Source organism: Leucoraja erinacea, chromosome 5, assembly GCF_028641065.1.
Source record: "Leucoraja erinacea ecotype New England chromosome 5, Leri_hhj_1, whole genome shotgun sequence".
NCBI lineage: Eukaryota > Metazoa > Chordata > Chondrichthyes > Rajiformes > Rajidae > Leucoraja > Leucoraja erinaceus.
This window is the reverse complement of record NC_073381.1, coordinates 42,811,124-42,838,365: the sequence shown is the minus strand read 5'-3', so window position 1 is coordinate 42,838,365 and position 27,242 is coordinate 42,811,124. Positions and strand designations below refer to the sequence as shown.

Here is a 27,242-nt window from a genome sequence, read left to right as displayed (position 1 = left end):
CAGCACAAGAGACCCGGGTTCGGTCCTGACTACGGGTGCTGTCTGTATGGCGTTTCTACGTTCTCCCCGTGACCACGTGGGTTTCCTCTGAGATCTTCGGTTTTCTCCCATACTCCAAAGACGTACAGGTTTGTAGGTTAATTGGCTTGATACAAGTATAAAACATTATCCCTAGTGTATGTAGAATAGTGCTAATGTGCGGGGATCTCTGGTTGGTACATACTCGGTGGGCCAAAGGTCCTGTTTCCGCACTGTATCTCTAAAACAAAAAGAACTAAAACTATCATAATTAACCATTACTGTCACATTGTTTGCGTCTTTCATTGCTACCTGGTGTGTATGCACCTTCTTCACTTTACAACAGTGTGCTGAAAGTGATACATTACTCCCACTGCAACCTTTTTATTTTCCCAAATTTAATCTATATTGGTTTTCAGGTCCCTCCTTTGTACTGTTATGGTTCTCTCGTGTATGAAGTCCCAATTTTCACTATATAATCTGGACCTTGGTGTATTTCAGTCACAGTCTTACACATATGCTTCAAATGCCTCGATGTTATTCATAATATGATGATATGTATACGAATTAGGGAATTACATGCTTTTATGTGGCAGTTCCTGCATTTATACTCCTAAAGGCTGCTTGCAGGACCTGGAAAATCACAAGTAACCTGTCCTTCCATTTTCTTGCTAGCAGCAGCAAAATGTCAAAAATTGACTGCATCAAATCAAATGAACTATTTCATTTAGTTTAGCTTTTTTGTTTCATGCCAGTCAGTGGAAAGATTGTACATGATTACAATCAAGCTCTCCACAGTGTACAGACACAGGGTAAAAGGAATAACGATTAGTGCAAGATATAGTTCAGTAAAGTCTGATTAAAGATAGTCCAAGGCAGCTTCAATCGAACTTGATATGCTTGCATTTATCTCTTGAGCATAGAATGGACAGAAAACATGACTATTATGTAGTGAATTAACTTACACCCATTCTGTATGGAAGTTGATTCCACGGTTAAATTCACACTGCTCAGTTTTAACGCAAATGGGTGGTTATCTAAAATGGACAGCTGATGTTGTATTTTGCTGAGATATTTTGAATGGAAACAGTTCATCTAGCAACTACAAGTGAATAAATAGATAATAAAGATTTTAAAACTGCAAATGTTGGAAATTCAAATGGAAGATATAAACAGAAGGTCCAGGGGAAAAAACCTATTCATGTATTGGGTCCTAGACCTATTTATTAATGAAATAGATATGTTCCTTACCCCACTCCACATTTCGTTTGAAAACCACAGCCTAACTCACCATCCATGCATGGTTCAAAAGGGATAAGTTCCCCTGAATTCAACCAATTTCTCCACCATAGGCCTGCTATATCCACAATAATAACTCAAGTGTATAGTTGGCACATTTTGAATAAATGTCTCCTGTGACCGTAGCAAAATTCTGAATCAACGGTGACACCCCCATGCCCCATTGTAACAGAGAAGCCATCACCAAACTCAATTTATTTTCAGATAACCTGCAAAGTGATCACAGAAAGAAATTAAATCTTATTCAAGTCTGGTACCCTACAATACAAAGACAGAAAAGCAGTGAAGCGAGTTTGAGGATATTGAAAGCTAGTACATATAAGCTTGCATATGAAGGCTATCTCTATTACTAAATCTCTGTTCTTGACCCCCCTCTCTCCCCCCCCCTCTCTCTCTCCCCCCCCCTCTCTCTCTCCCCCTCTCTCTCTCCCCCTCTCTCCCCCCCCCCCCTCCCCCCCCCTCTCCCCCCCTCTCTCTCTCCCCCCCTCTCTCTCCCCCCCTCTCTCCCTCTCTCTCCCTCTCTCCCTCCTCCCCCCCTCTCTCTCTCCCCCTCTCTCTCTCCCCCCCCCCCCCCTCTCTCTCCCCCCCCCCCCCTCTCTCCCCCCCCCTCTCTCCCCCCCCCCCCTCCCCCCCCCCCTCCCCCTCTCTCTCTCCCCCCCTCTCTCTCCCCCCCCTCTCTCTCCCCCCCTCTCTCTCCCCCCCCCTCTCCTCCCCCCCCCTCTCTCCCCCCCCTCTCTCCCCCCCCCCTCTCTCCCCCCCCTCTCTCCCCCCTCTCTCCCCCCCCCCTCTCTCCCCCCTCTCTCCCCCCTCTCTTTTCTCCTCCCCCCCCCTTCTCCCCCCCCCTCTCTCCTCCCCCTCTCTCTCCCTCCCCCCCCCTCCCCTCCCCTCCCCCCCTCCTCCCCTCCCCTCCCCCCTCCTCCTCTCCCTCCCCTCCCCTCCCCCCCCACTCCCTCCCTACCCTCTCTCCCTCCCCCTCCTCCCCCCCTCTCAGCACCCCCTCTCTCTCCTCCTCACCCTCACCCTCTCTCTCTCCTCCCCCTCCTCCCCACCCTCTCCCCCCTCACCCTCTCTTCCTCTTCTCCTCCTCTCCACCCCCCCTCTCCCCCTCTTTGCCCCTCTCTCTGTGTTTCTGTCTCTCTCTCTCTGCCCCTCTCTCTGTGTATCTGCCCTCTGTCTCTGCCCCTTCTCTATCCCCTCGCCTCCCCCCCCCCCCCCCCCCCCCTCCTCTCTAGATGTGTGACTGCAAGTTGGGGGCTATGCGTCAGTAGATAAGGTGGTTTTGGGGTAAAAGGAGCAAATTAATAATATTCATATAATATCAAGGGGTGTAATTAGCGTGAGTGCAGGGGGGGGGGGGATAGTTAGTGACGCTGCATGCCGCCTCCCCCCCCACAACTGTACGTTGGGGGAACAGACCCAACGGGTCTGCGCTTGGTCTAGTATTTATTTATTTGGCTGTGCAGCCACAATATTGATAGGGGAAGGAGAGCCAATGATGGATTATTTTAGAGCTTCAGAGACAGCATTGTGTGCAGTAAAATAAGCCACTGCTGGAATTTATCTGACAATGATTGAACGGAAAAGAATGGAACTAAGCCAGGGGCAATAGACAACCGGATTTCGAGAGCAACTTTATGGCATTTGTGTCCAAAGGCTACAGAGAAGAGAAGGAAGCTCCTACATCATGGTCATAATGCCATAATTGTGTGCCAGAGAGAAAAGCAAGACAAGGCATAGCTTGCGGTGTAGGGTCAGTTTTTATGTAATCTCAATGACTTTATAAATTCTTCCACTTTCTCATCAGTGCAGACTTTTCAAGTTTCTGTTTACTTATGATGCACAGATGCCAGAAAAAAAACAATCATAGATTGTATTGGCTAATTGCAGCTCATAGCAGAAGTTGTTTTAGCCTGACAAGTGGTAAAACAGGAGGGAATGGCTAGATCTTTGGGTATCATATCATGTAATAATCTGGTCATATGTGAGGAAGGAACTGAAATTTTCTCCTTTGTATTGGTTTATAAAATGTTTAGTTTAGAGTTTATTATGCAGACTAGCTTGACTTCTTTGTCAACTGAAGTGGACTCCAAAACTAGCTGCTTGGAGTGAAAGCAATACAATTTCAAAATCTTCTTGTTTAAATTTACCAATTTTCCAGATTTAATCTGTATGTAACAAATTAGGTTGAGTTACATGCATGTGCATGGACTGATATGGTTTTAATGGTGCTAAAGCAATAAAAGCCTCCTTGGAAGAAACACTTATTGGAATATATTTGAACAATAGAAGTTTCTTTACTTTCTCTTCAGGGTATTTGGTTTCCCAGTCCATTACACAGATGTCTCCAATATGAGCCGCCTTGCCCGACAAAGACTTCTGGGGAGATCCTGGAGTGTTCCTGTCATACGTCACCTGTTTGCACCACTGAAAGAATATTTTGCCTGTGTTTGAAAGCAAAGAAGACAAAGGAACTTATAAAAAAAATATTAATTTACTACAAGGAAAAATTTCATCTTTTGTTAGATGTTACTTAATTTTACGTATTTTAAATGTCATCCTTTTTATCCTATTTAATTTTTATAATGTTTTTAATTTTCAGCTATTTTAATGTGTGATTTTGTAAGTTTTGTTTTTGTTGTGTTCAAGCTGTACTTGAGATGAGGCTGTTCAATCCTTTGCAGCCCTGGGAAAAAGACAATTTTGCCTTGTGTAGGTGGATAAGAGCACCAGGAAGAAGATGGATATGAACAGAGCCTGGAACATCAAGTCAGCCAGCTGAGCCTTGCCTTACCAGCACCATTTCTGGTATCTATCTCATGCAAAAAATAACAGTTATTTACATTTCAGGTGCAACCAGAAACCACGAGGAAACAATATATCAGCTGCCAGTACGTTTCATTTCCATAACACTGATAGCTTAAAGGTACAACTGTGCAACAATTTCTGCAATGGTGCTTTTACAAAAGGTGATTGAAAGCATCAGCTCTGATGTTGCCTTACCGTTTACAAGAGGCAGAATTGTAATATAATCAGGACAGAGCAACATCGAGGTGGTCTTTAGTGGCTTGAGTTTGAAAATATAGTAATATTTTCATAAGCTCAAGAGGTCACTATTAAGGACTCTTTGCCATGACTGTAATTTTTCTATCATGTTTGTACAATAAGATAAAAATATATAACAGAAAATGGTGCTTTTTTCTTAAGCATGAATCCTTGGGCCAATGCCTGGTGCTTATGTAACAGATCATTTATAAGCACCTCAAATAGCCAGCCAACATGCAGTGATGTTTTTGGTCATCCAAAACTAAATGACAGGCTGCACTTTTTTACTGAAGGACTGATGAATTTTTTACATCTGTGATTTCCTTTTATTTCTGGTTGATTTAAAAAAAATTTCCTTTGGGGTCTCTTTTATACCAGGAATACCCCTTCTTGTAGCTGCATATAAATCAGGTACAAGTCAATACAGTGCAGCTTGATGATGTAATTTTGCCTTTTTTTCTTTTATTCCCATTTCCTTCCTTATCCTTTATTTGTTAGCATATATTTTGTTAAGTTGTTTATGCAAATCATACTTCTACTGTCAGTACTTGATCAAACACAGCCAACAGGTTTCCTTAAAGCAGTTGTTGATTCATATGGTGCTACACATTTTTTTTTCTGAAATATTGAAAGAAATCTGCTATCTTGACTATGATTCATTAAGTTCTCGTAGTCAAGAAAAAGCACTCTTATTTTACTCTTTTAAGAAAAAAAAAGGCATTTTAACTTTGTACTTGAAAAGGAAAAAAATCAGTTTCATGTGTTTTAGCCTAGACAGTGCCGTAGTTGGTGCTTATTTGTGGGAATCATGTATTCATATTGAAGACGATGTAGTAAATTTGCTAATCCTTTTACTGTTACATATGTATTTGCTTGATCCCCAGCAGCAGTGCATTTTCTTTCCACATTCCATGCAGCAAGCAGTATTTTTGGTTTTATTCCTTCATTTTACTGTCATTATAACTTTGATAATATTTATTGACAATAATGTGCATTTCAAAATTAAGAGAGTTCACTGAAGATTGTATTTCAGTGAATATTGTATTACTGTGTATTGCTTGTGACATAGCTGTTTATGGAAAGGTCAGTAGGTGCAGCAGATGTAGCAGTCAACCTCCATCCTGTTTTCAATGCCCAATAATGCTCCTTTCTTATGTACTTGTGCTGGAGAACACTTGAATAAATGTATTGTTTTTTTTGTGCAAAGTGTACACAGTTGTGTATCGGTTTGTTGTGTATTCTTTTGTTCCTCTAGTATATTGTTTCTTTCTACTGTAGATCCAGTTGGCTGACTGAGAGAAAAAAAAACACAACTTGTCTGATCTGGTTCTCACTAATCAGTCGGTTGTTGAGTAGGTGGTTTACTGTTGAGAGCTGCTTACCTTTTCTTTTGGGGAAAAAAAATCAATAGTTTATTCAGAAACAGCCAGCTTTTTACATTGACACTAGAAAAAAACAGTTTCTAGTACTATATGTGACTTCGATTTTTCCATTTCTCATGATGAAGGAATTCTGCTGTCCTGAAAGTTAATGTTTTTCAGATATTTGCATCTGGTCCAATGAAAGGAATCATGTGCAACACTTTGGCACGTTTACTGAGAAACCAATGGTCTGCCTAGTGTTCTGAACTGTGCACTGCTGTGTTGTGGGGAAATTAAGCTTGTAACGCTGCATTTTTTTCACCACATGGGCGGCCACATATTGCCGCCACATTGCATACCTGCTGACTTCATTGTGGACATGTTTCCCAGTACAAATGGTCCCAGGTGCGTCACATTATCCAGAGTACTGAGTTGCAAAGTGCTGACATTATCTGACAAAATACCTAGAGTACAATCAGCCTAAAATTAAATGATAAGATGTTAAAGGTAACCTGTAAAAAATCTGTTCATTGGAACAGATTTAGCCTGTAGTTGGGGAAGCACTTTTTAACTGGTAACAACTTGAAAGACTAAATAGCTTTTTGTGTTCCCTCGGTTTCCTGACATCCAGTTTTGGTGTCAGAAGGAAACATTAATACCAATAAGACCAAGAGCTTCTAATAAAATGTAAATCCAAACAATACCACAATTAGGTCAACGAGTGCAGATTAGTAACTAATTACTAATACTTGATAATTTTGAAAAATATTATGAATGGGGAACTCTCGATACTCTTATTAGCCAGCAGATTAAAATAGCAAGGAGTTCTCCCCACTTAATTATATATTTTTCTATTTATATTCTCTCCCAATTGTTACCATTTTCCCCCAAAATGACTGCTTACCTGTGTGCTGCTTTCTTCAGTTAGGATAGTGGCGAGCTCCAAGCTGTGGCCTTTTCCAAACTTCACATGGTTATTCTTCTGCCATCCTCAAATTCAGCATGCAATTTTAAACAGGCCACATAAAAAATGTCTGAAGTCATCCTAAGTTAAGAAAGCAGATTGAAGTGTTTTAAAAGCTTGTAATTTGATGTTGCGGTCTCTGCATTTTAATGTGCTCTAAACATTACAGTTTTGTTAATGTATAGAATATATCCAACATGTAGCTGGTAGAGAACCCCATTTGCTGTGGTGCTAAAGTATTTGTCAAATGACAAGTTTGAACAAAAGTTCTGTTTGCTTGTGATCGGGTCCCTCCAGCGGAATGTGGAACAAAATCATCCCTTACTCAAGATTCACTCCTGATTTGTTATCCTAAAACACCAATCCTCCACAGCTTGAAACCGTCCCATCCTCCCCACTGAAGTATGAAGCATAATGGTGCTAAAGGGTGGCAACTGTAAGGATTTAATGGGGGGAAATGTACAAATTATTTTTTTAAATGCTTTAAAAAATACTCAGTACACAAAAATCTAGCTGTGATAAATTTGGAGTCCATTCTGGAGCACATTGTATCACACCAGGGTTAATGGCAACTCCAGTGTCTCTGAGGTTCCTGAACTCCAGTGCACAGAAAAGCTATCTTAAAGGGATACTGATATCAAAAAAGTGTTTTGAGAAAGTGTTTTTTTTGTTTACAAACTCAATGCAATTACGTAACTTGCTCAAATAAAAATCATTGAACCTCCCCATCATTATATCGTGATTCAAAATGGTGCATGCCTATTCTGTCTCTCCAAACAAAAAAGATTTGCCAAACACTTTTTTGTGAAGACAGTATCTCTTTAAATATTAAAATGAGGTATTCTCTCATCTCTTTCCTTTAATATATACCCAACACCCATCATTGATATTATGAATATATAAGGTGTAACCCTGATATGTGACTGTTACTGTAAGGATGGTTAATGTAACTGCTCAGAATTTATACTGGTACATTTATTTGTGACTGTATGTCTGTTAAACCTCAATAAAATGTTATACAAAATTGCACTGCTAAGCAATAAATGTATGATTGCATTCAGTTTGTTAATTCCTTGCCCACTTTATTCACTAGACACAAATTCTATCAGTGAGAAAAATTATTTACACTTTCAACAGAGTTGAAAAGAAGTATAGCCCCACTTTATAAAGACAGAATGGACCCTAAAAGATATACATGCAAATAAAATAATGAAGTTATATTAATACACGTCACTTTTCAAAAGATACAACATTTTTCCATGTAATATTTATATTGTATGTACTATCACAACAAATAGAGCTAATGGTATGGTGAAAGCTGATAAATCAGTTAAAGCTGATTTAACCATTCAATACCAGACAGTTCCTGTGAGCAGAACTGCATTCAGATAACATGTAACATTTTCTTTTATCAAATCAGAATCCCTAATTTATTTTGCTCCGCTTCATTTGGTCACTTTCAAATGCTTGTATTGACAACCTAGTACTCAAATCATTTGCTTTGGAAAGCAACATGCCTATTGAAGCCTTCTCTAGGAGCACAAATAGCCTTTTTACACTCCCCCAAATATAATAATGCATCAATCCAGAATATCTAAATCTGTCTTACATGCTCTATTTAATTTAATTAGTTCTATTTACTTTACAGCCTCCGTCATTTGAAAATCAAAATTGTTGCTGAAGACATTGCATTGTGCTTGTGAAATTGCAATAGTTTGGTAGAATAGTGGAGATGGAACACATTTATCCACAAGCTATCAAATTTGATTCCAAAAGAACCAAAAGTGACATTTCTCCCAACACAACAATAATTTGAGAGTAATGGTAGAGGCAAATTTGATTGTTGAATTCAGAAGGGAGCTTTATACGTATCCGAAATAAAAGCATTTATGGGACAATGGGGAGAGGAAAATTTCGAAGTTGTATTAAGAATATTTGTTAGACTCTTTCTTGCCGAAGATGATGGTGTCTCATAGATGAGTAGTGCAAATGTTACTTGCCACTTTTAAACCCATACCTGAAATTTTTTCTGAACTTGCCTAGATTCATTTTCAGGAATTTGCAATGGGAATTTAACATCCATATTTCTGACAAAGGTGGTGGGTCCAGGGCACTGCTGAGCAATATCTGCAGTAACCACAGAAACACTGTTGACTCTGTTTGGGTCTACGTAAAGAAATCCAGCTTGTGCAGCACCCTGCCTCCACTCCAATTCTCAATTCCATTCCTTTTCTGATACTTATTCAGCTCCCCTTTGAATGCAACAATTTAATGTGCCTCCTACCACTGAGAATGTATTACAGGCCAAACTATTCACTGGGTAAAGCATTTTTTTCATGGCATCTGCATTCCCTGTTCATAGATTTTGACCTATCCACCAATGGGAACAGTTTATCTGTATTGACAGGATCTCTACCCTTCCTGATTTTAACAACATCTATCAGAATGTATCACAAAATTCTCTGCTCCATGCAGGATAACCAAGCTTTTCATATCTATTCATAAAGTTAAAGCCATCATCCCTAAAATCACATTGTTAAATTTATTCTGCATCCTCATAAAGAGTGTCACCCAGAACTGGTCACAATACGACAATACCGCCTAACCAGTGTTTTATAAAATTTCATTAAGACTTCATATTTTAATATCTGACATATGATGAAAGAATTGGTAGACTGGGCTTGTATTCACTAGAATTTAGGATGAGAGAGGATCTTATAGAAACATTTAAAATTCTTAAAGGATTGGACAGGTTAGATGCAGGAAAAATGTTCCCGATGAGTCACAGTTTAAGAATGAGTAAGCCATTTAGGACTGAGATGGGGAAAAACCTTTGTGAACTTTGTGAAAAGTTGTGAATTTATGGAATTCTCTGTCACGGAAGGCAGTGGAGGCCAATTCACTGGATGTTTTCAATAGAGAGTTAGATTTAGCTCTTAGGGCTAAAGGAATTAAGGGATACTAGACCAAGTGCAGACCCGTTGGGTCTGGGGGCGGCCTGACGTCATCGCGCAACGCCATGCGCTAGGCGTATGCTGTCAATACGCTGCGTACGACATCAAGAAGCTGCATAGGATGTAAAGACGCTGCATACTACGTCAAGACGCTGCGTACGACGTCAAGACGCTGCGTACGCCCATCGAGACGCTGCGTACGCCCTCAATGTGCCTGCGGGCTGACAAGCCATTGACACGCGGGATTTTCGGACAGTGCAAGCCAGCGAGGACGGCGAAAAGCAGCGGGGGGAGCAGGCGATCTTTGGCTTCAGCCAGCGTGACAGAGGAGGAGGGCAGGGGGAAATGGGAAAAATGTCGGCATTTTTGCGTGTGGTTTTGGCGGAGTAACGAATCAAAGGCCAAATATATGACATACACCCACGCACACACACAGTTGTATAGACGGGGGAAATGCAGGAACGGGGTACTGATTTTAGATGATCAGGCATGATCATATTGAATGGCAGTGCTGGCTCGAAGGGCCGAATGGCTTACTACTGCACCTATTTTTCAATGTTTCCTTTCATAAAGTCCAGGATCCCACATACTGTCATAACGAATCTCTCAACTTTACCAATTTTCAAGAAACCATGTGCATGCTTGGGACTAATATAGGCCCTACCAATATACAGTGGGAATTAGAGGAGCAAATGTGCAGAGACCTGTAAGAATAATGGGGTAGTGTTATTGGGAGTTTTTTAATTTCTATATAATTGACTGGGCATCCATAATGGTACGGGCTTGGATGAGGTAGAATGTGTTAAATGTGCCCGAGAAACTTCCTTAATCAAGATACAGTGGGCCCACCAGAGGGAGCATAATGCTGGAACTACTCTTGGGGAACTAAGAAAAGCAAATGGCTGAAATGTCAGTAGGGAAGCACTTTAGGGCCAGTGACCATAATTCTATTAGTCTTAACATAGTTATGGAGAAGGGTAGGACTAGCCCGCAAGTTAAGTTCCTAAATTGGGGCAAAGCGAATTTTGGAGGCATTTGGCAAGAACTTTCAAAGATCAATTAGTAGAGTCTGCAGGTAAAGGGATGTCCAGCAAGTGGGAGGCTTTTAAGGTGTGATATCTAATGTTCAGGGCAGTATGTTCCTGTTGGGGGAAATCTACAGCTGGTAAGTTTATGAATCTATGGTTGACAAGAGATATTGGTCAAACAAAAAGAGGGATACCAGGTTTAGATGGTCAGGATTAAGCAAATCCTTCCAAGAATAAGAAGTGTAAGAATACACATGAGGAAAACTGGGAGGGCAAAACTTGAGCATGAGATGGATCCGACAGGCAAGGTAATGGAAAATCCAAGAGTTTTCACAGGTATATTGAGAGTAAAAGGGTGATTTGGATGAGATCAGCAAGGTACAGGAGACAGGTGAGATTTTTAATGAATATTTCTCATCAGGTTTTGCTGTGAGGTGTGAAGTCTTCTATCATACCCAAATTACTAAAGTGGAGATATCGGCAGTTTAAGTGCATTGAGGTGAATAATTCCCCAGCGCCTGACCAAGTGTATTCTCGGATCTTAAGGAAAGCAGGGAAGGTTTTGTGATACCAAAGGAGAGATATTTGCATCATCGTTCACCACAGTTGAAGTTTCAAAAAACTGGAGAATGTCACAAGGAGTGGCCAGGTAAGGACAGCCCAGTGAGTTTGACATCAAGTTACTGGAATGGATTCTAATGGACAGGGTCTAGCAGCATTTGGATAGACATGGACTGATTAGGGATAGTCAACTTGGATTTGAGTGTGGAATATGATGTCTCACAAACGTGATAGAGTTTTATGAGTTAACCATGGGGATTGGTTAGGACAGAACAATGGATGTTGTCTACATGGACATTAGCAAGTCCTTTGATAATGTCCCACATGGTAGGCTCGTCTGGAAGGTTAGATCCCATGGGATCCAGGGAGAGCTAGCTAATTGTTTCAAAATTGGCTTGATGGTAGGAAGCAGAGGGTGATGATGGAAAGTTGTTTTTCAGTCTGCAGGCCTGTGACTCGTGTGCTTCAGAGATTGGTTTTGGAACCATTGCTGTTTATTGTTTATTTGAACAATTTGAATGTGTCAAAGTGTCTTACGGCATGGAAACAGGCCATTCAGCACAACTTGCCCACACCAGCCAACATGCCCCATCTACACTAGTCCCACCTACCTGCAGGGGTGGAAGATTGCAACCTTCACATGGTCTGCCCTGTTTCGACGAATGCAATCAACCCGGTGTGCACAATCAAATAAAATCAAATAGAACAAGTTGTCCTACAACTTTAGGCTGTGCACGCCATATGCAAGAAGAAGAAGAAGACCTACTGCAGGAAACTGCAGATGCTGGTTTAAATCAAAGGTAAACACAAAATGCTGGAGTAACTCAGCGGGCCAGGCAGCATCTCTGGAAAGAGCGATTGGGTGATGTTTCGGTCCAAGACCCTTCAGACTTCAGACTCTCATGTAGACTGGAAGGTGAAGAAGGCACGCTGGCTTTCATCAGTCAGGGCAGGATTTTATATATTGTGCTACAGTTGTACAGTATGTTGGTGAGGTTACACTTAGAGTACCGTGCCCAGTTAACTACAAGTGGAAAATGTCATTAGGCTGGAAAAAAAGCAAATAAGATCAATCAGAATGTTGCTGGGACTCAAGGGCCTGAGTTATAAGGACCGTTGGTGCAGGCTGGGACTGTCTTCCCTGAAGCATGGGAGATTGAGGGCTAATCTTATAGAGGTCCATAAAATCATGAGAGGCATAGATAAGGTGAACACACACACTTTTCCCCAGAGAAGAGGAAACAAAATCTGGGCAGAGGTTAAAGTAATAGGGAAAAGTTTTTAAAGGATCCAGTGGGGTAACTATTTTACATAAAAGGTAATGTGTACATAATATGAGCTGCCAGAGGAAGTGTTTGAGGCAGGTACAATAACAACACTTCAGACATTTGGACGGGTACATGGGTAGGAAAGGTTTAGAAGAATATGGTTCTAATGTAGACAAATGGGATCAGCTTAGATGGACATCTTGGTCAGCATGGATGAATTGGGCCAACTCAGAAACGTAGACAAATGAAAAACATTTTCAGACAGAAGATTCATGCCTTGCTTATCGTTGGGTATCAATTTAAAGGTATGTTAAATATAAATGAATATTTTCAACGTTTTCCGGTTGACTATATGAAATTATTTCGTAAACGCTTGTTAATTGATTTGTGCAAATATTTCAAACGACACAAAAAATGCACCCTTCAGCGTTATTGCAACAAATATGGACAAAGCCCAAACAATGATCGCCGGCACCGTCCCTCTGAACTTGATGTTCAGGTTCCAGGACCACGCCAGTTTGTTCGAGGTGTTGTGGGATATGTAGTTCACATGCGGGGGCCTTGCGCGTTTTCTCAGCTTGACGGCTTTGAGCGGTCGGACTACAACTCCCAGTGTTCACTGCGCGTCGCTGTCCAGTCCCTCGATGCAGATTGGCTCATTCGCGACAATCGCGGGTCTGGTTGGCGGTTGGGCGGTTGGGGGCTGCGTGCACGCACTTGGCAGCCGGCGTCGAGGCGACAGGACGGGACAGGACAGGACAGGACAGGACAGGCGCTTGGGCTGTGGTCGCTTCGCCCTCGCACAATAACATCCTTCCGTGGAGCAGGAGGAGGCGGGAGAAGGGGGTTTAATTCGGCGGATAACGGAGGGAGCCTGTCTAGCGACAACAACAAACAATGCATGCCAGTGCCAGCGCCCTGCGGACCCTCATCAAAGGGGGCCGGGTGGTGAACGACGACTACACCCAGGAGGCAGATGTCTACATCGAGAATGGCGTCATCCAGCTGGTGGGCCGCGAACTCATGATCCCCGGCGGGGCCAAGGTCATCGACGCCACCGGCAAGCTGGTGATGCCGGGGGGCATCGACACCAGCACCCATTTCCAGGAGACCTTCATGAACATGACGTCCGTAGACGATTACTACCTCGGCACCAAGGTAATGAGGCTGCCGGGCATTGTTTCCACACACGCCACACCCCACGCACCACCCACCTACCTCTCACGTATCGCGGGCCATGCAGCCAACACATCGACATCCCACCCCCACACATCCCACACGTTACACTCGCACACCTACTGTCTGCATCCCATCCCTATTCGTGTGTGTAGTCTTTGTCTCTGTCACTCCTCTCTCTCGCTCACACATTATACCAGTCACATGACCTGTGATGGCTGGAAAGCTTCCATATAATGTATAGGAAGGAACTGCAGATGTTAGTTTAAAAACCAGTCTGGAGAAGGGTCTCGAACCGAAACGTCACCCATTCATTCTCTCCAGAGATGCTGCCTGTCCCGCTGAGTAACTCCAGCTTTTTGTGTCTACTTTCATACGATTGTACTTCTGGGTGGATGAGGCTGCAGTGTGTTTGACAGTTTGGGAGGAGAAACGTGGGCGGTTTGGGTTGGGGATAGGTGGAGTGATAAGAAGCTGATCAGCTGAGAAGAAAAAAAAGTCACGTTACTACATCTAGTTAACTATTGTGGCATGGCATGATTTTAGTTGTCATGGGGTGGTATTGAAATATGAAGAGGTTTACAAGTAAATTTATACAGGTTATCTGTGGGTCATTGAATTAAGCATAATTTGTAATGCGGTCCAGATCTGAAACGTCACCTGGCCGTGTTCTCTAAAGGTGTTGCCTGACCTGCTGTTGCTCCCAACACTGTCTTGAGAAAATGGTTGTGAGGCATCAACCGGAATTGCCGCAGTCCTTTTTGTACTGTAAAGTGAAGAGTTCCACGATTTAAATCCAGTGACAATGAAGAGCTGGTAATTTATTTCCCAATCAGGTGGCGTGTGACTTGAAGAAGAACCTGCAGGTGGTGGTGTTCTCATGTGCCTGCAGCTCATTTATATTTGGTGGTAGAAGTTATTGTTATTGGGAGATATTGTTGGCATAGCCTGGATGAGTAATCTCAATGCACTTTAGATGTTACACACTGCATCCACTGGTTTGGAGGAAGTGAAAGTTTATTGAGCTAGGTAGTGTGCCAGTCAAGTGGCTTACTTAGTCCTGGATGGACAACATGAACACAAGGTGATTGAGAATCTACTGATTGGACGATGTTTCACTAGATTAGATTTGCCCTGTTTTCCTGAGGGCATGCCTGGATTATTTTTCCACTTTGTCTGATTGATGTCAGTGTTGTAACTGTACTGGAATAGTTTGACTGGAAATGTAGTTAGTTGGAAAGCAGCATTATCATTGACATGTTGATTGGTCCCAAAGTCTTTGCTGCATCCAAGGCTCTCAGTCGTTCCTTGAAAGCACATGATGTGAATCAGATTAACTGGAGACTGTCTTCATTGATGATCACAACCAAAACAGATCACCTATTCTGGCTGAATGTGGTTTCTTCTGGGGTGATAGAGTTCCATCTTGCTGAAATTTCACAGTTTTAAACTGGCATTAGTGAATGAGGATGTGCGAGTGGATTGCCTCTTTACAGGTTGAAATTACATGGGGAAAATGGGAAATTGTGTGGTGGTGCTCTTTTTTGTATCACAAGATGCTATTTTTAATTTGTTTATTGCCAAACCATTTCCCCCTCCCCTTTTCCAAAGCAACTGCATTCCCCCAAAATCATGACTGTTAAAATGACAATTAAGTGGGTACTGATACTTTGCTCATAACTATTCAGAATTGGATTCCAAGTTCAACCCTGTGGTGTTAAAAACAAGTTGCGTTGAAATATTGGACAACACTCACCGTCATCATCAGGGATTTTTTTTAAAGGGACAGCAGCAGATATACCACCCCAAACATTGTCTCACCATTTTTCCCTTAACAATAACAAAGAAAGGAATGTGTGGTTTTTGATGGGAAGCCAATAGTCTTGTATATTTGTTAATGACAGGATATGTTGTGTAGTTGTATATTGCTTTTTGATTTGAATATTAATGTTGTTGAAAACTTAAACTATTTTGCCACAAGGTTTACAAGTGCTTATTTATAATTAGGCTAAAAGGAACCAGTGAAGAGGAGATTCAAAGCCGAAAATCATTTGTACATGGTGATAACTTGCAGATTCTTGAAAAATGTACAATATTAAAGTGATCTCTTAAAGGGATTGGGCAAGATTTGACATTTATTACAATGCTTCACCCAAAAGAATAGGCTGAAATTATTTATTGTTGAGCAATCTATTTGATCAGCCATCACAATATTGTTTTATATTGATTTGCCTACGCCCCCTACTCACCAGATCCCCCTTCATTTAGGTCCCAACATTTGGAATTCGCTGTTTGAAGAATGTATTAATCTGCGCAGCAATTGTGTGTTTAGGGAGTGGTCTTTGGGCAATGTTTAATAAATTGGATAATTTCTATTTAAACGTTTAAGTTTTGTCAAATAACTCTTTGGACAATCAGGAATGTGCTGTGTCAGCCTGCTCAAAATACTACCAAATTATTGTAAATTTGAGATTCGCTGATTTGGTATTGCAAAACAATTAGGAACCAGTTGTATGTAATAAGAAACATTTATTTCTCTGTCATCAACATGGTTTGATGCTAGTTATGTTGCAGGAATGTCTGGCATGTTCATTGTTTTTATTAGTAGCGGATGGTCGTGGGCAGAAACTGGAGGAGGTGTCATTATTGAAATACCAGCTACGATCAAAATGTAATAGTATCTGGTGTGTTCGGAAGAATGCCTTGCTTCTAAAGAAGCTGCCAGGGATTGGTTGATCTGAGAGGAGTAGAAATCGGGCAGCTGTTCTGTTTTTGTCATATTGTCACAGCTGAGTAGCTCGGTCATAATCTGTTTGCCAAGCAGACCATGAATGTCCCCAGCCAAACTGCATTTGCATTATAAAGTAACTAGGATTGGGATTACATTTACAGCACATCTCTCATTTAAGTGTCAATTTTGATATAGGTCAATGTTGACATAAGAACAATAGATTTGTTCATGAAAATATCTTTAATATATCAGCCATTTATTCCTGATGTATTAATCTTAATCTTTTTATTAAATTATGATATCTAAAGTTAAATGAGACTGAAATGTTTTGTGAATATCATGATGGATTTATGATGTAAATTTGATCTTCATTATCTCTTTTTCACACTTTACTGCACTTTAGATTTCAATGCACAATTTGTGAGCAAGTAAAATTCTCCGAAGATAGACACAAAAAACTGGAGTAACTCGCGGGACAGGCAGCATCTCTGGAGAGAAGGAATGGGTGATGAAGGAATTCTGAAGAAGGGTCCCGACCTGAAATGTCACCCATTCCTTCTCTCCAGAGATGCTGCCTGTCCTGCTGAGTTACTCCAGCTTTTTGTGTATCTTCGGTTTAAACCAGCATTTGCAGTTCCTTCTAGCATAAATAAAATTCTCCCTTTGGCTATTAGTGTACTCGGGGAATATTTTTCAATCAAACGTGTTTCAATTATTGAATATTAATTGTTACAACTTTGTTAATATAGGAGTGTTACAGCCCTTAACAAGAAGGCAGCATTTGAATGTGCATCAAATACTCTGGGTAAAACTAAATTCAAGCCAAATGTAGGGGAATACTTGGTTAGTTGGATAGTCAGATGGTTGGACAAAGGCCAGATACACAAGGTGTGAGAAAAAATGATTAGCAATTTGCGAATCATGAAGCTAGAGGAATGGAGGAATTTTGTTGGAAGGCGTAGATCTGGCGTTGGATAAAGTGTAGTTGGGGCCCATTGCTGGTCTGGGTGAGCGAGGCCCTGAGCTGTGGGAGAGTCAGAGCGAGGGCCTGTTGCAAATTGTTTAGGTGATCGGGGAGAGGAGAGATGGGTGCAAGAGCTGCTTTATTATTGATCTTGCCTTAAACACGAGTCAAAAGTGGGGATTTGTGCTTACAACTGGGTAGTATTCAAAGGTAGCATTTTTTCAGACAATAAAGCAGTCACTGCCTGTCTGCATGCAATGGACATTAGACAGCATTCACTTGTTTTTATAAATGACAAGCAATATTATTTTGGTCAGACAGATCAACTCCAACAAGTGAATGTCTAATTGTCACCTTTTAAACAGTGGCATTACCATTGCCAAGTCAAGATTGGAAGGGTTGTGGTGGTTCAGAGGAGGAGGTGGAAGATCGGCATTGACTATAATCTCAACTACACCTCAATCTCAAGCTTTTGTGTGAGGGATGATTCCGACTAACCAAGATTTCTCCTACATTTGCCTAGGGGCAATTCATAGAGGCAATTTAGTCGATTTTGACAGCACCCCAAATCTGTGACCTCTTTCACAAGGATGTGCTAACCTCTAAGATGTACACCATTCCTGTCTTGGAATTTATAATGAAGATTAAGTTTGATTGCTAATCAATAATATGAGGAAGGATTTCAGTACAGTGACTGATGGTTCAAAATTACCTCATCTCAAGAAAAGTGATGGAAAAAAAGTGCTGTCTTGCAAGCAATGTCCACATCAAATATTAAAGATGACATGTTAAGATCAATTAAGCTGTAAATTGCATTTCACAACGAAGTACATTACGGTAAGAGCATTCTCTCCAATTGATCTGTGCATGTGTTTGATTTCACAAAAGCCTCCTCGTCTCATCATCACATCCTCTAGAAAGGTCCTTGCATTTATTTCCATTTATTTCATCCTATTTAGCGTAAAAGGCATCTGTGCTATTTCTCCCAGCTGTTCAATTAGTAATGTTTAAAATTCTAAGTGCAGTGATCTAAGTAACTAATATCCATTAGCTTGATAATGCATAGGGAAAAAATTTAGACATAAATATCCACAATTTCCAAGATCACTAGATAAGAAAGAATTGGCTGCATAAGCATAATCTAAATTCACTTTTCCATGTCTAGTGACGAATGTTCAATTCACAACTACCACTATTGCCCGACTTGGGTACAGTTAAAGTATAAAGGGATTGTTTTTTGATAGAAAATGGCATATGGTGCCTCTACAGTAAGGCCATTGGGTGTTATGAGGATCGTTTTCGTGAGATAAATCAGAATAACTAGTGGCTGGGCTTTTGTAAACTAGTTCAAACAACACTGAAAACTAGTATTGGTATACATGTGAGCAGAATTCCATCGCATAGTTTATTACAATATGTTGCGTTTAAATGAACGCAAATTTGTTTAAGTGTACTTTTCTACAGTTCATAAACTTTGGGCCAATGCAGATAGTCACAAAATCACTAAAGTGCTAGTTTAAGAAAAATCCACGAAGCTCATGAAATAAATGGAACATTGCCATCCATGCATGCCTGAGATGAATAATGGATTTGAAATTATAAGCTATATTTGTATATTGACTATAATGTGCTAGATCTGAATCATTATATATCATCTAACAACACTTTTGTGATAGCCAAGTCACTCTGAAGTTGCATTTTTCTAAACATGTCAATTTTTTAACCTTTTAAGTGCAAATTAAGCATTCTAAAAAAAACACTGCATTAGAGACATGGCATATTGTTGCTGTACAGTTGTGAATCAGAAATTGCAACAAAAGAAGATTCTGCAACATTGGGCCATTTTATATAGAACATCAAGCATAGAATAGTAGCACAGGAATGGGCCCTTCAGCCCACTATGTTTGTGCCAAACTTGATGCCTAGCTGAACTGACCACATTTCCCTGCACATGATCCATATCCCTCTATTCCCTCTAGTTCCATGAGCTATGAACTTGGACTCAAATCTCTCTGCACCTCTCCTTAAAGCTAGTAACCTCTAATGCAGGCAGCATTCTGCAACATCTCTCCACATCTTTCCTGTAGTGGGGCAGCCAAATTTGCACACAATACCTCAAATACGGTCTACCCAAAGTTTTATAAATCTACAACATGACTCTTATATGCAGTACCCCAACCGATAAAGGTAAGCATACAATATGTCACCTTTATAATTCTACTTTTGTTGCCACTTTCAGGAAGATATGGACTTCCTGAAACGTCTGTACATCAATTCTGTGAAGAGCCATGCCTTTAACTGTATACTTTCCCTTTACAAAGTATAACATTGTTTTTGGATGCTCAAACTCCATCTACCATTTCTCTGCCCACAACTGAAACTAATCTCTCTCCCTCTGTATCCTTAGATTATATTTCCCACTGTCTGCAAACTTGCATATAATCACAAACAGCATAGATCCCTGTAGAACTCCACTGGTCACAGACTCCAGCCTGAACAATACCCTTGCACTACTACCAGGGGTCGAAATTAGCGGTTGCCCGGGTGCCATTGACCACTCAAAGTGCCGCCGGGCAACCTAAACCGCGAGTCATTTTGCCCCGCTTGGCAACTTGGTTTATACCAAAGATAGACCGTGGGAAAGATGCTAAGTGTGGCGTGACGGAGGGTCGGAGCAAATGACGGGTCCCGCACAGCAGCAGCGGCGGCTCCATCTCCTCCTCCTCTCGCACCCCGCCCTGCCTGCTAATGCTGTAGGATCTTTGCTGATAGCGGCCGCTGCTGCCCCTCTGCCAACGGCGCTTTCAAAACAAACTCTTGGAGGAGGGATGTGTCGGTCAGAGGCGGACGTAGTGGGGGGGGGGGCTGAGGATAGAGCACGTTGATTGGAGGAGGGAGATGTGCCAAAACACTCTCTGCAGCCCTGCACCGCAGCCAGGATCGATGCTGGTCTCCGGTGCTGCAATCGCTGCCGAACCGCCACTGGGCCATCCCCGTCCCCACCAGAGAGCCCCCCTCGCCCGGGGATGGCCAGAGACGTCGGGAGTCAGACGGGAGCGGTGCCCACAGCCAGCGCAGAGAAGCAGCGTGAAACCCAGCTCAACTCTGCCTGTCCCTGTCTGGATTGAGACGGGGCTGTAGGCGAGACAGGCAGAATTGAGCTGCATTTAGTGCTGGATTGAGCTGAAATTACCGTTCACAGGGCCTCCAAAGCCAAGATATTCTGTCCCCTGTCCCCCCCCCCCCCCCCCCCCCCCCCCCCCCCCCCCCCCCCCCCCCCCCCCCCCCCGACCCTATTGTGCTGGAAATGTCTTCAGAGCGAACATTGACTATGTCTGATAACGGAATGCAATCAAATATGTTTTAATTCCCAATGTTATTGTTCGGATTAATTAAATTGTGAACATGTGAAACATTAAAAACGTAGTGTTCGATTGTCACTGCGACCGTTGACACATTATTACAGACATTTTAACGGCAAATCAATGCTCTTAATATGGAATATCAATACTGTAGTTATTTAATGAGCAACATTCACAACTATACGTTGGATTTATCCAGGTTTTACTTCTACAGTCAGTCATATACATCACAAATTTGGTCAGGAGATATTTCAGTTGAAATTTTAACGTTAATTCTGAAATAGGAATGATGTAAAAAACGTTTATCAACAATTTTTTTTTAAATTTGTTGCTTACAAACTGGATATCTTCACTGCTGTTCACAACACATACAACTAATCTGAATGTCCGGTAATGTGGTGTCTTGACACCTTTAAATATATTACCAAAAGAACATTTGCTGCATTTATGTCCTTTGGCCATCTCTTGTTAGTTAGTGTAATGTTTAACCTGTCCGATAGGTTTAGTCAATTTTGACAGCTATTATCATAAAATGCCTTTAGAAAATTCCTTGCAACCTGTATATTTTGTTGTGGATAAATTATGTGGGAAGCGAGAGTGTTTCTGTACCAATAGCAATAACGACCCATGCTATGATCATTTTCGGTCCTTCACAGAAAACATGCTTGCCTCAATCTGTAGTGTGCATGGTTAAGCATCTATGTTATCAAGGTCTAGGATTTATTGACACGTTGATCATACGCTGAATAATCCAACCACATTTTTGTTTGGAAGTGGAAAGAAATAATAAAAATTGCATTAATTGCAATGTGTAAAAAGAGTTGAGATACTGTATTATAAATTTGCTGCATGTCATTGTGATATATATCATGTCTTGATTAGTGAATATGTTTAGTTTGTGACTTTATTTGAAGCAGAAATAATATGTGAATGCTTCATTGAGCATAATTCCGACTGGTAACTACGCACTTCGTCCAAGCACATTATCGAACACATCATGCAAGCCATCTTAAATGACCACCTAAACTGTCATTTGGCAACCTAAAAAGCTGCCAAGGTTGCCTGGCTGACAACAGGGGAAAAAAGTTAAGCGAGAGCCCTGACTACCCTGTCTTCTTTGGGTAAGCCAGAACAGCCAAATCACTGCAGATCCCATCTTAATCTTTAGGATCAGCCTACCATGAGGGAGCTGCGGACTACTCACCATCGTGGGGCTGGCCGGCCTCGGAGCGTGGGGAGCGGTGGTGACTCGCTGCTTTCGCACCAGCAGCCTTGCAGGGACGTCCAGCCCGCTGCTGCGACTCGACTCCTGGGGCTTGGAGGCTCCAGCAACGCAGCCGCAGGTCCGGTGGACCGGGACATCGGGAGCTCGCGGGTCCGGGGGGGGGAGAGAGACCGCTTCCCGGAGCTCCCGCAACGCGACTTCTCCAGCCCGTGTCGCGGGGTTGGAACGACCCAGACCGGGACCGTACATCACCTGGCGCGGCTTCATGGCCGTGGGACTCACCATCGCCCGTGGGGGTTCCAGCCTTGTACTTTCAGACCGGGAGCGGGGCCGTAAATCGCCCCGCGCGGCCTAAAATGGCCGTGGGACTTATCATTACCCGCCTGGGGCTTCGACATCGGGAGAGAAATTGAGAGCGGGGGAGAGAAAAGACTTTGCCTTCCATCACAGTGGGTTCACTGTGATGGATGTTTGTGTGAATTTAATTGTGTGTATGCCTGTAAGACATTGTCTTTGTTTGTATGGCTGTGTAAACAAAATTTCGTTTCACTGTCTCACTGGGGCTCAAATGACAATAAATGTGTATTGTATTGTATTTTACCAGATGCCGCACTAAAATCTATAATTCTAAATTTACGTAATTCAATCACTTTTTTGTCTGCTCTTTGATAGTTTACTGTTGATATTGTTCCATACTAACCAATGGGGATTAACTTGATATTTGTCCTCTTAATGAGGAAGTTGAAATTGGGAATTGTTTTGTGTCTAGAGGTAAAATGTGAACCTGCTGTTCCGTTTACAGGGTAGAGTTTGCTCTCCCTATCCATGCAGAGGAAAAGAATGTCAACATTGATGTTAATTTGATTATCCGTATCTCACAAGCTGATCTTGCCTGTGTATCGGTCGAGGAATATGTATAGTACCGTGCCAAAGACATTCAGCTCAAACTCAATCCCCTGATGTGCAAGTTTCGAGTCCCGGAAGTCACCTACGTCGGACATGTTTTCACAAGTAATGGTCTTAGACCAGACCTATCAAAAACCGCAGCTATCAATGAGATGCCGGTTCCTACTGACGTTGCGGGTCTACAAAGGTTCCTTGGAATGGTCAACTACCGGGGAAATTTATTCCCCCACCTCAGCGTCATATCTGCCCCCCTGCGGGAACTGACACAAAGACGCTGCATAGTCCTTGATATCCACAAGTTGCAACTGGCCAGCGCACCTACCCTCGCCTATTTCGCTTTGGAGTTACCAGTAACGCTCACATGTGATACATCCCAGTACGGTCTTGGTGCCGCTTGCCAGCAGACCGCTACCGATGGCGACTGCAAGCCTGTTTCATATGCCTCTCACTCACACACTAACTGATACTGAACAATGTTATACGCAGATTGAAAAAGAATTACTTGCAGTGGTTTTCACCTGCACGAAATTCAAAGACTTTATTTTTGGAAAGTCTGTGATTATAGAAACCGACCACCAGCCGCTGGTCACCATCTTGAATAAACCCATGCACGCTGCTCTGGCTCGCCTGCAACGGATGCTGCTGCAGCGGTTTGATTTTAACATTGTCTATAAAAAAGGCAAGGACATGCATATAGCTGACACGGTATCAGGGGCCCCACGCAAAACCAGCGGAGAACAACTCTCTGAACAGGACCAGTTCTCAGTAATGAAGGTATCGTATGTTCCTACTGATTGCCTAAGCAGCCTGGCAGAGTGTGTACGGCTGCTGACGAGACTTTACAATTGCTGTCCGCAGTCATCCAGCATGGCTGGCCGGATAAACAATAAAGCACCCCGCTCGCGATCCACCCATACTTCCTGGTTTGCCACGAACTGGTATTACAGGACGGGATTATAGTCAAGGGCCACAAGACAGTTGTCCCAGCTGTCCTCTGGGACAAGTACTTCGACGCCGTCCACAGGGGCCACCCCGGCGTGGAGGCCACCTTACAACGAGCACAGAGCATGTTTTATTGGCCTGGTATGACCAAGTACATACGTGACAAAACTGAAGTCTGCGCCATCTGCAAAAGCCTGACGCCACACCAGCTGAATCAGCCCTTACTGCCGCACCCGGTTCCTCCTCTATCGTGGTCCACGGTAGCCACCGACATATTCGAATGGCATGGGAAACACTATCTGGTTCTTGTCGACTCTTATTCGGGCAGGTTTGACATCGATCTACTCCAAACCATCGCATCTGAAGCAGCTATCCAGAAATTGCAATGCCATTTCTCCGTGCACGGTTCCCCTGCACGCCTTCTATCCGACAACGGCAGTCAGTTCATCAAGCCAGCTTTTCAAAAACTTTGCACAATGATGGGACTTTCGACATATTACCAGCAGCCCTAAGTTACCGCAGTCCAACGGACTCGCCGAACGAGCCGTCTGAACCGCAAAACAACTAATGGAGTGTTCCTACCTTGCTAAGTCTGACGTTTACCTGGACCTGCTCAATTTAAGGAACATTGCCAGGGATCCCATACTGGGTTCCCCAGCCCAACGACTGATGTCCCGCCAAACCCGTGCTGCCCTGCCTGTACCACAGCAGCTTTTGCAGCCAAAGGTTCGTTTTCCGCCTGGGGTCCAGAAACAACTACAGTTCAATCGCGATGCACAAAAACGTTTTTTCGACAAATCCAGTAAGCCACTTAAACCTCTCTCCAGTGGGCAGGTTGTTCGTCTCCAGACCAACAAGGGCTATGGCCATCTAGGTCACATCCACAGCCCTGTCAAAGAACCGCGCTCCTACCTGGTCAGCACGAATGGGGCCATTTAAAGATGCAAACGTCAACATCTCCTTCCAGTGAAGGAACCGCGTCCTGCGACTCCGCATCCAGAGGTTTCGAGTTTTGTATACCCTCCCGCTACCGGGCCGGCTGCTCCACTATCAGAGACTGTCCCCTGTGGCCTCCTCACGACGTTCAGTGCCTAGCTCGCCTACTTTACCACCTCCCCTCCCCAGTCACATCCACGGTATCTTGATGTGTGTCCGACTCGACTCAGTGCAGGTTGTTTGATATGCAGTCTGCCATTCAAATGTCTATAGTACAAAACTGGTGGGGATTGTTTGTTTTCAAGCCAAATGGAGGCTTTTCTTATATATTAAAAAAAATGATGAGGCTGCTGTTAATGACATGTTTTCAATTAATACATGTGATATCCTACATTCATTCATTGTACTTGTGATGCATGGTAAATCTTTGGAAATATGTTCATGCAGTTTGCTCTTTTATACTTTCATTATTTCAATACCTATGTTGTTTTAAAGAAGGCCAGTTTTAACACTGCAATAGAAGTTTTTGATGGAAACTCAATATTGTGAGGTTGACTTCAATATTTCAAAAAATTGTTGAAATAATGCTCGAATTACGATCTTGTTCAAATATATGTTTATTTTGGTGTGTTACAAATGTGAACACAAGGACTCATAATGTCTACTATCAAGGAATCCATATGCTATCTGTGTTAATTCTAATTTTGAGACGCAAGGAACTGTAGATACTGGTTTACAAAAAAGCCACAGTGCCGGTAAAACTCAGCGGGTCAAGTGGCATTTCTGGAGAACATGCATATGTGACATTTTGAGTCGGGGCCCTTCTTTAAACTGATGGGACAGGGGATGCTAGAAGAGAGGTGAGGATTGGATAAAGACTGACAAGTTATAGATGAGGGGGTGTACGTTGATTGCCAGATGGTTAGGCAAAGGCTACAAATAAAAAGACAATAAGTGAGATAAGTATAGAAGAGGTAAAAATTGTAAAGTACAGAGGAAGGCATATAGGTGGAAGGCAATGGTGGGAAGGGGAAACATGGGTGTGCCTCCTGGTGGGGTACAGGGAAGTGGGGGGGGGGGGGGGTGTTTGTTGGTTAGCTACCAAACATTGGAGCATTCATTGTTCATGCCATTAGGTTGAAAACTACCCAAATGGAATATGAGATGCTGTCTGACACACTGAGTTACTCTGTGTGCCTTTAATTCTAATCTTATTTGCAAGATGTGAATGCTCACCTGTGGATCTCTCTACCTAAAGGTTTCAGCCGGGATGGCATAAGGAGGTGGGGGTATCCATTAAAGAAAGATAGACACAAAGCTGTGGTAAATCAGTGGGTCCAGCAGCATCTCTGGCGAAAAGGAATAGGTGATGTTTGGGCCTAGACCCAAAACGTCGCCTATTTCTTCTCTCCAGAGATGTTGCCTGGCCTGCTGAGTTACTACAGCTTTTTGTCTATCTTCGTTGTAAACCAGCATCTGCAGTTCCATTGGAGTAAAAATGTGACGAGCAGATGCAAGCACCGTGTATTTCTGAAAGAACCATGATTGATGATGTCCTGGCAAATGTTTTGGTTAAATATTTAAGATTCTTTTCATACTTCTGCTGTTTCAGCAAACATGTTGCAGGATAAGTGATGCAAGTTAATAATGTCAGATTTAAGTTACAAAGGAAATAAAATGCCAAAATTGCAATGATTTTTGAATTACACGAGACATGATAGAAATGAAGAGTGTTCAGTCCTAAAGGTATAGACCTTATATTTGATGAGAAAGTATAACACAAAAGGGTACATTAAATCCCCATGTTAAAGCAAGTCATAAATTTCCATGCAGTGGTGATTATGAGAGATAAGCCTAACACAAATGCGTTCCTCCAAGTTGTGTGATAATCTTCAAAATAAAATTATGATTTTAGATTTCAATACTGCCACTTTTTTATCTCTGGTTTGAGACTACCTTGCCATGCCAGCAGAATTACATTCATTAGCCAATTACATTTTTTTCAAATGTTATCTTTTGATCATCTAAATTCTATTTTGTACGACTAAGTGTTCCTTTAAATTTTTTCTTCACTCTCTCGGCGTGTTTTTGGAAAATCCTAATGTGGTTAATGTGAATGCAGAGGCTGTTATTGTGAAATAATAAAAAATAAGTTCTGTGATATCTGTCAAACTCCAGTCATCTTGAGAGCTGTTCATTAGATGGTGCTGAAGTTTCCTTGTATTCCAGGAAGCAACGGCTTTCAGCTGGGTACTTAAAAAAGGGTGTTTGGAATGAGTTGAGTTTCATTCAAATTAAGTTAAAATGTATCACTTTAAACCACATAGAATGGTTCATAACTTGAGGCATTTGCAGATTTTCCCTTGGGCATTCACAGATAGCATTGTTATTTTGTTTAAAAATGTTAATTTGCCTTTACAATCTGTTTATAGGATCTAGTTTTTTTTTGGTTTTTTTGCAGTTATAATTCCTGAAATTCTTGGATGTACATGAACTATTTATAAT

The 27,242-nt window shown here is 42.2% G+C and overlaps 2 protein-coding genes across 10 annotated transcripts in view; both read left to right on the top strand.

The window, feature by feature from the left end:
- Nucleotides 1–5,570, top strand: part of dnmt3ab (DNA (cytosine-5-)-methyltransferase 3 alpha b) — a 384,047-nt gene extending 378,477 nt beyond the window's left edge. For all 9 annotated transcript variants that reach the window (XM_055635445.1, XM_055635449.1, XM_055635448.1 and 6 more), the window contains one exon: nt 3,627–5,570. In XM_055635445.1, the coding sequence (XP_055491420.1) occupies nt 3,627–3,768 (142 nt within the window). In that variant the 3' untranslated portion in view covers nt 3,769–5,570. The remainder of the gene's footprint in view (nt 1–3,626) is intronic.
- Nucleotides 5,571–12,498: 6,928 nt separating this feature from the next.
- The window catches only part of dpysl5b (dihydropyrimidinase like 5b), a 62,933-nt gene continuing 48,189 nt past the window's right edge, over nt 12,499–27,242 (top strand). The window contains exon 1 of the mRNA XM_055635439.1: nt 12,499–13,653. Coding sequence (XP_055491414.1) covers nt 13,393–13,653 — 261 coding nt within the window. The 5' untranslated portion in view covers nt 12,499–13,392. The remainder of the gene's footprint in view (nt 13,654–27,242) is intronic.